Below are 10,339 nucleotides of genomic sequence, written 5' to 3'. Positions count from 1 at the left end.
GAAGACGATGAGCTGAACCTCAAGTCAAAATTAAAGAGCTCAGGTATCTGCTAGTCTTCTTGAATACTGACAGCATTTTGAGCAGGGATAGGGAGAAGGAAGAGAGACTATAATACACTCCTGAGAACAAATTCCATCATGGCATTTTCCTCATAATCATTCATTCCCTGGCAGTCTTTTATCTGTATTATTCTTCCTTAGAACTTCAGGTGTTGCAAAGAAGTCAAGTATGGACACTAAAAATACTATCTTGCTAATACAGTTTAAGCAAAAGAAGAAACAGACCACTCAGAAGGCTATGCTAATAGCCTTAACAAAGTTAGAGTAAAGAAGTGGTTAAGGATCTAGATGATTTAATCCAGTTTTAAGAAAAGGTTTTACAGTGAGCAATTAGATGCTGTTTAAGGAATTAATCGCTAATGGGTCATTAACTCTGACTGGTATTGTACAGTTAACAAGCCGAGGCAGGATTATTAGACTCAGCACCCAATTAAGGAAGAGAAGATATTTACAACAAAATGAACAAATGGGCTTTTAAAATGGAATGGGACAATTTGAAAGAAAGTGTAGGAACATGGAAAACTAGACAGGCTAGACGAAAGATGTGTTTGCATATGCCTCTGTCTCTTTATTTGCCTACTTATATGTAGCTGGTAAAATATTATTTTTTAGTAAAAAACTCAGAGCTTTCCTTGAAGGACGACAGCACACAGTTGATCCACTTACAGAGTTTACATGTACAAGTTGTTTAATATGCCAATATTAAATATTAAAATATGAAAGACCTGTTTAATATGCCAATAAAAGAACAACCACTATAGCTTGCAATAATCTTTATTTGTTAGCAGGTGCTGGATCAGGACCTTATTAAAAGTGAGCAGATATCTTCACCTGCTACTTCTGCTGCCCTGTCATTGTGGTTTTATCTACTGCCAGTCTGACTGTCTCAAGAAACCAAGCATCAGAGCTCGTGACAGCTGATCAGGAAGTCAAGGGCTTCTTTCCAACAGCTTTACAGGATACAGAAAAACTGTAGGTAAGAGAAAGGGAGGGTAGTAATGCTAAAGTGTGGGAAAGCACTATTGAAATTTTGGGGAGTTGCTTATTAACCATGAGCAATAAGCACAGGTGAGAACTTTAGAGCAGCAATTTAATGTCCTCACCTACAGGAGGGTTTTCAGCTTCAGAGCCACAGCTGGAGTGCAGCCAAATAATGACGAGTGAGATTGTTCCTACCCTGAGAAGGAGGAGTGTGCAGAGCCTGTGCAGTCACTCAATAGTGTGTCTCTTCCTGACACAAGCCAGGCTATGCAGGCACTTCCCAAGCACACCAAGAGAAATCCTTCTCTTGCAGCCACCAGAAAAGCCATGCCTTCTTGCTACCCCAGCACCCCTGGTGAAGCAAGCAAAGCTCACGTGTGAAAGGACCAATAGAGTAAGACCTAAAAACTGAAGCAATACGATTTTTGCTCTCATTTACTCAGGGGTCCTTACTAGAAGCTGGCAAAATACCTCCCTGGTCCTGACAGCAATGGCAGTTCTTTTCCTGGCAGCACTTCCTCTCTCTGTCAAAGAAGCAAAGAGATGTGTGCTCTGAAGGGTGGGCACCACCACCACAAATGCACACATAATAGAATTGTCAAGTCCAGAGCCCAGCAAGAGAGTCTCACTCAGCAGGGCTTCATTCACCCCAAATTCAGGAGAGACCACTCACTTGGCTTCCCTGCATGCCCTGGACCAGCACAGCTCAGGGAAGGGAAGCTGGGGATCCTGAACAGTGGGTGCTCTGGTCCAGAGAGGCAGGTTGGATCTGCAGGGAGGCTGGGGACAGAGGAAAAGGCATTTGAAAACAAGAGGGATTCCTATTATTATCTGCAAAAGAAGCTCTCCATACAATAGATGGGAGCTTCTGTGGAGAAGGGTATGAAGGGATGTTTAGAAACTGCTGTCTAAGGTTAAAAAGCTCTCTGAAGTGAAGCTGAACAAAGCTGACATACTTGTTTCTGACAGGACTCTTAAAAGATACGCACAGATTGTGAAAATATAATTAGACGCCAGCCTTTGTCTGGCCACAACGAGTGGGAAATGGTGAAAGGAGAGGTCTCCCAGTCTGCATTGAATCATCCCCAGGACACAATGAGGGCACTTGTGCATCCTTCTCTCGTCCCTAATGAGAAACGTTAATTGCCACAACCTCCCAAGTGTGTAGAGCACCCCATGCCCAGCAGAGGAAAAGGGGTGTTTCATTACAGCTTCTCAGCCCCATTACAGGCAGTAACGGAGATAATGAAAAATAAAGATGCCGCAGTTTTAGTTTGGGCAGCCTGGCGATGGGCACTGGGTGGGCAGGGGAGCAGGCATGGCCCAGCTCTGTGCCAGCCTCCAGGGGCTGTGCTGGGCAGCCAGAATAGGCAGGATAAGCCTGCCAGGCCCCAGCCGAGTGTCAGTGCTCAGCCAGAGACCGTTTGTTCCTCCCTGTGGGCAACTGGGCTGTAGGGGGCCGGGCAGAGGCCCCTCTCTGCAGAGGCAGCAAGGACTGTCACTGACTCCAGCCTGCAAAGCCCACCTGAGCCTGGCACTACTCCATAATGGCAGTTGTGGGAGTGGTGTGCCTGGCCCAAGGACTGCCAGGACTCCAGCCCCTCTGTGCCCACTCCCATCTGGGCACTCTGTCCATCATGGGGCTGAAGCCCCCAGTGCCATAGCCAGCTTGGGCAGGGTTCTGCTGATGGAGGAGGACAGAGAAGAGCCCACAGCCAGGGGGCTGTGATGCACCCCTCTGTGCATCACACAGAGTGGAGGGTCCAGCCCAAGATGCCCATTTGGGTTCAGAAACATGATGCACAGCCTCCATGCAGATGGTGTCATTTAATGATGCAAAAGCAGAACCCCCTCCCCAGGTACAGTAGTCCTGCGCTCCCAGCCACCTTACACAGCTCTTTGCCCTACTGTAGTTTTATTGCAACTAAAGCATCCAGTCAAGGGAGGAGAGCAAAAGAGATTGTTTTTCCTAAGCTATGATCAGGCCCCTAACTCCTCAGGGGATGTGGAAAAGGGAATTAAAAGGACCACAAAATACAAAAGCAAGTCAAGGCGTAGGGGAAAGGCTGGTGCAAGGGACAGCCTTCCTGTGCCTGGCCCTCCGCGGCAGCCAAGGCAGGGTAAGGATGTCCCTTGGGCGTTCTGGGATGTGCCTTCCCCATGGCTTTCTCCCAGGTGCTGAGAAGGAGTTCAGATTGTCTGCCAGGGTTTGCCAATGGACTGGATGTGCTCCTTGGCCTTCAGCCGCAGGGCGGCAATGCTGGTGTTGCGTGGGTCTGCCTCATCCAAAGGGAACTTGTCCACAAAGGTGGCCCCACACTGATAAGGCGGCGGTGGCCCCATGGCCCCCAGGGGCTGCAGCGTGTGGGTCACTGCTGGAGAGTTCAGGAAGGGTGGTGGTGTGTAGCTGCCAGGCAGGCTCTGCGGCGAGGCCACGAAGCCAGGCAGGCTCTGCAGGGCTGTGCTGCTGGGCACCGGTGGGCTGAGCCACGTCTCCAGGGGCAGGCTGCTGCTCAGAGGACCCATGGGTGTTGCCTGAGGCGAGCGGTTGAATGAGAGGATGGGTGAGTCCTGCAGCTTCATGGAGGTCACCTCTAGTTTCTCCTGCCGCCTCCACTTAGCTCTTCTGTTCTGAAACCAAACCTGCAAGCAGAACTGTATCAGCCAGGACCCAGGTGGTGGACAGAGGCTCACCCCTGGCTCCAGCAGTGCACACAAAACAGAGCAAAGGAAACACGCCTTCGCAAGCTGGGGCAGAAGGGAACCTGGGGGGCTCAGGCGTTCCTCCACGACCCACAGCCCTGCATTCGGTGAAAAACAGTCCCGCAGTGGAGCAGGCTCGCCCATCCACCCGCCACTGCCCTGGCACAGAGCGGGTTCAGCGGCCCCGGGCTGGGACGCACTACTCAAAGGGCGGCAGCAGCGACGACGCTGCTGCTGGACGCAGGTCGATCCCGAGCCCCGCGCTGTCCCGCCGACCGGGCCGGACAGCGGCTGTGCGGCAGCCGTGCCCAGCGCTTCAGTGGGGCCCCGAGTGTGGCCGGAGCCGTAGCCCCGAGTGTGGCCGGAGCCGTAGCCCCGAGTGTGGCCAGAGAAGTGCTGCGGTCACGGGCCCGCGCGCCGCATCGGGGTTGCTCCGGCCACCGGACCACGGGGCTGCGCCGAAGCACGTCGGGCCGGGCCGTGTGTGGCTTCCCGGCGCCGCGGGTCGTCGGGGCCGGGCCGTCGTGGGGGGCCGGATCGGGCGTTACCTGGACACGGACTTCAGGCAGATTGACCTTCATGGCCAGCTCCTCGCGGCTGTACACATCGGGGTAGTGGGACTTCTCAAAGGCACGCTCCAACTCGTGAAGCTGGTACGTGGTGAAGGTGGTGCGGTTTCGCCGGTGTTTCTTCTTGGGCTGTTCCTCTTCCGACGGCTTCCTCTCCCCGCTGCTGCCAGCGGGCAGCTCGGGGCTGGTGCTGCCGGGACAGTACGGCTCTGCGAGGGGAAGACAGGAGGGTCACCGGCGGGATCTCCCCGCAGGGCTTGCCCGAGAGCGTGGTGGGGAGTGGTGCCCACCCATCCACCCCGCGGGACCCCGCGTTCGTCTACAGCGCTCACCTTGGAAGCGCTCGGCGCGGCCCTGGGGTTCGGCTGGCGGCGGCTCTCCGGGCATCTTGGGCAGGCAATGCCGGGGACCCCGCCGGTCCGCCTCCTTGGCGCTGCCGTCGGGCGGGAAGGCGTCCAGCAGCCCGTCTTCCTTGGTGAACCCCAGGATAGCCTCGATGCTGTGCAGCCTCGAGGGGTTTCCCCCGGGGCTCCGCGCCGCCGGGGCGGCCAGCGAGAAGGCGCCGTCGGCCATAGCGAGCGGGGCGCCGGGCGGGTGCATACTCCGCCGCAGCACTGCGGTCTCACCCGGCTTCCGGGCAGCGCGGGCAAGTCTGGCACGGTGTCACCGGGCGTGCTGGCCTCCTTGGGGCGGGGGAGGAGTGCCGGGGGGCGGTAGGCAAGAGGGAAGGCGAGGCCCCCGCGTCTCTTCAGCACGGAGGGGGAGGCAGGGCATCCCTCGGTCCCCGCCGGCCGCCCCGCCCCTCCCCGCCGGCCCCGGCCCCGGCCCCAGCCCCAGACGGCGCCGGGCGATGCCATCCGGGGCCCCCGAGGCGGGGCGGGGCGGCCCCCGCTGCAGGCGAGAGCTAGCCCTGGCCGAGCGCCGCGGTTGGAGCTGCGGGGCAGGGGCAGCACTGTCAGGAACCGCGGTGGGACGGGCGGCGAGAGACGTGCCGGGCACGGGGGGACAGAGCCGGGACGGCGGGAGCCGCTGCCGGGGGCGCGGTAAAGGGAGCTCAGCGAAGGGGACGGAAAGGGGCGGGAGCCCGGGGGTGCCGGGCCGGAGGACAGCGGGTCCCCGGCGCTGCCCCGAACTGTTCGGTGGCTCTCGGAGCCTCGCCGCGTTTCTCTTGCTCGACGGCTGCAGCCCAGACTCCTCCCGGACGGTTTGTTGGTGCTTCGGTTTCACAGCGGCCGCTCGAAAGCTGCCCCGCGGGACGATCCGCGGCCCCGGCCCGACTCAGGAGCACTGGGGTAAACGCCGCTGCGTTGGTGCTCTGCGGGACATTCGCCCAGCGCCCGGTTGCCTCCAAAGGCATTTCACAGACCAGGTGCTTGTGGGCAGGATGGACGCAGGAGGCGGACTCAGCCTTTCAGACTTCACAAACCCGAGGAAGATCTAAGCAATATTTGTGAGAAAGTTTTCCAGCTGCTGTAGGACAGAGCCTGTGAGAAGAGCTGATCCTGTACCCTGTACTCCATGGTGCGAGTGGGGTTTGGAGTGTAGCAGGCAGGGCATGGCTTCATGGGGAGCGCACAAAGTGTTTTTGGAGGTGAGGCAGGGGAGCCAAATCCCACACATCACTTTACACTTGGCTTGGTGGAAGATGTGGACCCACCATAGGGGGTGGCCCGACCGACCAGGGTAGGACCGACGAGGTAACAGCATCACATCTCCTGCATCGATCTTTTCCCTGCTTCTGTCTTTCTGTCATTTTATCACTTTTCACACTAGCATTTCCCAGTTCCTCTGAGGCACCAGCTACCTTTTGTCACAGTTTGTTTACATGACAAACCCACTAACATCTAGAGTGGTTTTCAGCCTACACTTAGCTACGAAGATACTTCCATTTGAAGCCTCAGGAGAGTGTATGTGAAGAAAAAACACCACTGCTGCTGCTCGTTCTTCCAGATATATTAGCTAGTCTAATAAGTATGACCTTTCAATGAATTTGCAGTTTTTTAATTCCCCTTCTGCCCCAACTGGCTCCATAACATGTAGATTTTTCCAGAGAAATCACTTCAAAGATTAGCAGTGCTTGCTTCCAGTGTCCACACCTTTTGCAGGTTTATGTTCTGATGTCCCAAAGCTGATTTCTTTTAGGAGTGCATGGCTTCTCCTAGCTCCAGGTGAGGTTTGCCTTCACTGACTGCTGGGGGGGGGGGGGCGGGGGTTGGTTTGAGGCCAAAAGAACTCAGATGTCCGTTTGCACAGAGGGAAGAGGCCAACAGAAGAGACAAGAAAAGGTTAGTGTAGCTTTTGTGGACACTATAAAAAGCCAGTCAATACCATTGTAGGGACATTGGAGGCTACTCAAAGCAATCAGCCAGGGGCCATTGTGTTCCTTTAATCTACATGTGTGTTTCCCAGGAACTCTATTAGCGAAGATGAATGAACTGTGCAATGTTCCTAATTTCTTCTAATTTGAAGCTGGGGGTTTATAGCACTCAAAACCAGCACAAAACACACCTGTCCCTCCAGAAGTCCTGGGCAAAAATGGGAATCAGTTTTACTTGTTGTAGCTAAGAAATACAGGAATGTGAGATGAAGGAGCAAAAACCCTTTAGTTAATGCCATAAAGGGCATTCAATCCTTGCACAGATGCAGCTTTTGGGGTACCTGTCAAAGTTGTCAGTTATAGGGTAAATACTCGATTTTTTTTGCTGTAAATCACAATATGAAGGCAGCCAAAAATCCTTCCAGCTCTGCAGCAGGGCGCTTGACTCCCACACAAGAGACCTTCCTTCCTGACAGAGAAGGCTCTTCTTTCCTCAGCGGTAGAATACTCTGCTTGTGTTTTCCATAGCTACGTTTGTCACTGTAGCATCCTTCTTGAAGGCGAGTGGAATTGCTGAAAGAGGAGACCACTCCCTTGATCCCAGTTGGAAAAAATATCTGAAGAAAACCCATAACCCTGTAGCAGAGGAGAGCTCTGACTCTTCCACCTCTAGATCTCTGTTTTCTTTCTTGCCATGCTTCAGGCATGTGTGTCACTGTGTGACACACATGAGGCATTACAGTGCTCCAGGGAGGGAAGAAGTCTAATGGTTCTTCTGATTACACAGAGGGTTTAGATAGGCAAAAAATGGTAACTGAACATTTTCCTTTGGGTCTGATATCCTGTCAGTTGAATCTCTTGCAGCTCTCTGGGATACGTATCTTATTAGTATGAGCTTCAGAAACTGATCTTTGGTACATTACAGCTTTGCAAAGACCATTGACATTTGGAAACTTCTGGGGGCAACCAGAATCAAGTTTAAGAATACTCATTAGGGGATGAAATAGGCAGGGATTGTTACTTGCCTTTCCAAGGAAGTAACAAACTTCCTTTTCCCATTCCATCACCTTTTTTATTTTTTTGCAATGCATTATTAAAATTTCTGCTGAAGTTATGCTTGGAAAGTAACAAAAGTTCTCAAGATGGACAATTTGTAAAGTGCAGCCATCTGCTGTACCTCCTTCTTGTACATGTACAGTGAAGACTAAAGGGAAATGTAGTCACTGTTGAGACATACACATGGGACATGGTTTAACACAATGAAATCAGCACCATAAAATGCCACAGATTCCTTCCTTGCTTTTCTCCTGCCTTTTCTTTATGTCCAGGTGAAATAATTACTGCCTTGCAGAGCAGAGATTTGAAGCTGAAGTCATGCTGCAGGAGAGACATCACTCTCCAGACCAAAGATGTGCAGCAGGGAGGGCCTCCCTGAGAGATAAATGGGGCTTCCAAGGTCAGACTGCAAATCAACAGGAGGGAAGCAAGGAAAAGGAGGAAATATTCACCTAGAGGAAACCTGTATCCTCCTGCAGTTTATATTCTCTGTATCATCCAGCAGATCATTAAAAACAACAAAAAAAGGCTTTGTTTTTTCCAACCCCAAAAATTCCTAAGGATGCAGTTTCAGAACCTTCTTGAAAACATAATGTATGAGGAAGCTGCTTCCTCCTCCTGTCACTGCATCACTCACGCCTTCCTTATTTTCTGCTGAGTCTTCATTTGGTCTACCCCTGAGAATCAGCTGTGTTTTTTGCACCTCCCAGGGTACGGTCTGGCACTCAGGAATTGCACAGAGATCTTGCTGTCCCACTGTGGGTCTGGGCTGTGGGTATGGAAAAGGTTCTCAGAGCCAGGCAGCCCTTTCTGGTGGGAGCACCATGTACTGGGTGCGAGGGTGCTGGCATTTTGGCTCGCTATGCTCAGAGGGAGGGAGGGGAGGTTCATGCTATAAGGCTATATTAATGCAATCCTTCTTTACTTGTTTTCCAATTAGCCTAATTGAATTCGGATTGCTTAAAAGTGGGCACTAGAGACATTTATCTTGATGGGATGACGGTCTTGAGCTCCAGCGATCCTATTAACTCTAAGAACCCAAATCCCAGGTAGGGTCCATCCAGCAGTAACTGCCATGTGACCTAACCCTTTAATCTGCCCCTGCCAAAGACACATGGGCGCACAGACATGTCCCTGTCCATTCTCACACGTGCATAGCTGCATGCACACACATACATGTGCATTTGTGCACAAATATGGACACAAACATTCCCAGACTCACATACCAGCACACATGCATTTACACACATGCAATGGCTCCCCTGTGACCTGTCCCCAGGGCTAAGCATCTTGAGAGCTGCATGTACCTGGGGTGGCCCCACCATCTCTCCACTCCTGTGGCTGGCAGCCTGGGAACAGCCGGTGCTGGAGGGATGAGCCCTGCAGGTGCTGCCAGGAGCAGGCAGCCACCTCTGGCAAGCTGCAAATCAGGCATCCATTTAGGGCAGCATAGATTTGCCACCCTGCCCTGGCTCTGCCACTCCAGATTGAATGTGGGAGCTCTGGTCTAACAGTGGTGCCTAAGGCAGCTCGCTCCCATGCCAGCAGCGCTTCAATGGGGCTGGGCTCCCATCCTATGCCAGTCCCAAGCCACCTCCCAGTCCCACTTGTCTCTGCCAGCCCTGACATTTTTTTGGAATCTCATTAATTGTTTCTTTGGTGATTCTGACTGTACTTTCTTCTCTGACCCTTTAAACTGTGAAAATGCTGATCCTGTATCTGCTGACAAATTTAATTAGATCCTTTAAAGCACCAGATGCTTTCAGTAAGATTTTCGGGATGTCCCAGGCATATTTTAATTCAAAGGTCAAAACCCTTAGGCTTGTTTATTTTGGTGTTTTATAGATAGGACAATTCAGTCTGTAAAGCAACATAACAGTGTGGCAATACCACCCAGATTTATACCAGTGCAGAGAGAAATGCAATGAGCCTCATAAACCTAAGGCTGGTTGAGCTGAGCTCATGACTATTTTATCTACTTTATGTAAAGACCTCCTAAAAGATCCCACTTGTCTTTCCACATAGATAATTAGATTCTGTGGTGCCATGTGAGAGCAGAATCCCAAGAGGAAGAAATCAGATCAGAAGTCTTGGTGGTTTTAGGCAAAATAGCTCGGATGCTTGAGGTACCTGCTGAAGATAGGTTTTCTTCACTAAAGAAATTACCTGTTGGATGAGAGCCATTTAATGCACCAGGACATCCTCTGTAAAAAGCAAGGAAGGTCAAAACTTGTCAACTCAGTGTTTCTTAGGTAAGAAAGAAAGAAGCGAGAAGAAAATGCTTATTTTCTTAATGCTACAATGGGTGAAATATTGGATAATGGGTTTTCAAGCAAGTCTGTTCAGTTTCTATTTGGAGAGTGATTGATGAAAGAATTTCCCCAAGATCTATTTGTAAGAAGGAATCTCAGCTTCCTTTTACTGTTAGCAAACTACCTATGTTCAGGGAAACTAGAAACTACTTACAAGAACATTTAAAATATGGTTGGGAGGAGTGTTTTTAGAAAGTGCTTGTGTGCTCAGCAGAAACATTAGGGAAAAACTGGCAATCAACTTGAAATGTGACAAAGGATTCTATTCAAAAATAGGAAAAATACATACAAATAAATGTATTTGCCAAACAAATGTAATTTGCCGTAATCAAACACGATCC

General features: G+C 51.5%; 1 protein-coding gene across 2 annotated transcripts; it reads right to left on the bottom strand.

The window, feature by feature from the left end:
• Positions 1-3,231: 3,231 nt before the first annotated feature.
• On the bottom strand, positions 3,232-4,913 carry LOC131572757 (retinal homeobox protein Rx2-like). Of its 2 annotated transcripts, none has more exons than XM_058826077.1 (3): positions 4,646-4,913; positions 4,293-4,522; positions 3,232-3,684 (listed from the first exon to the last, which is right to left on the bottom strand). In XM_058826077.1, exons 1-3 carry the CDS (start codon positions 4,911-4,913, stop codon positions 3,232-3,234), a joined length of 951 nt encoding a protein of 316 aa, XP_058682060.1. The 2 variants fall into 2 exon arrangements, with proteins under 2 accessions (XP_058682060.1, XP_058682061.1); XM_058826078.1 differs by having other exon boundaries at positions 4,655-4,913.
• Positions 4,914-10,339: the final 5,426 nt, after the last annotated feature.

Source organism: Poecile atricapillus, chromosome Z (assembly GCF_030490865.1).
Source record: "Poecile atricapillus isolate bPoeAtr1 chromosome Z, bPoeAtr1.hap1, whole genome shotgun sequence".
Taxonomy (NCBI): Eukaryota; Metazoa; Chordata; class Aves; order Passeriformes; family Paridae; genus Poecile; species Poecile atricapillus.
The sequence above is the reverse complement of the archived record's forward strand: the minus strand, read 5'-3'. Positions and strand labels throughout refer to the sequence as shown.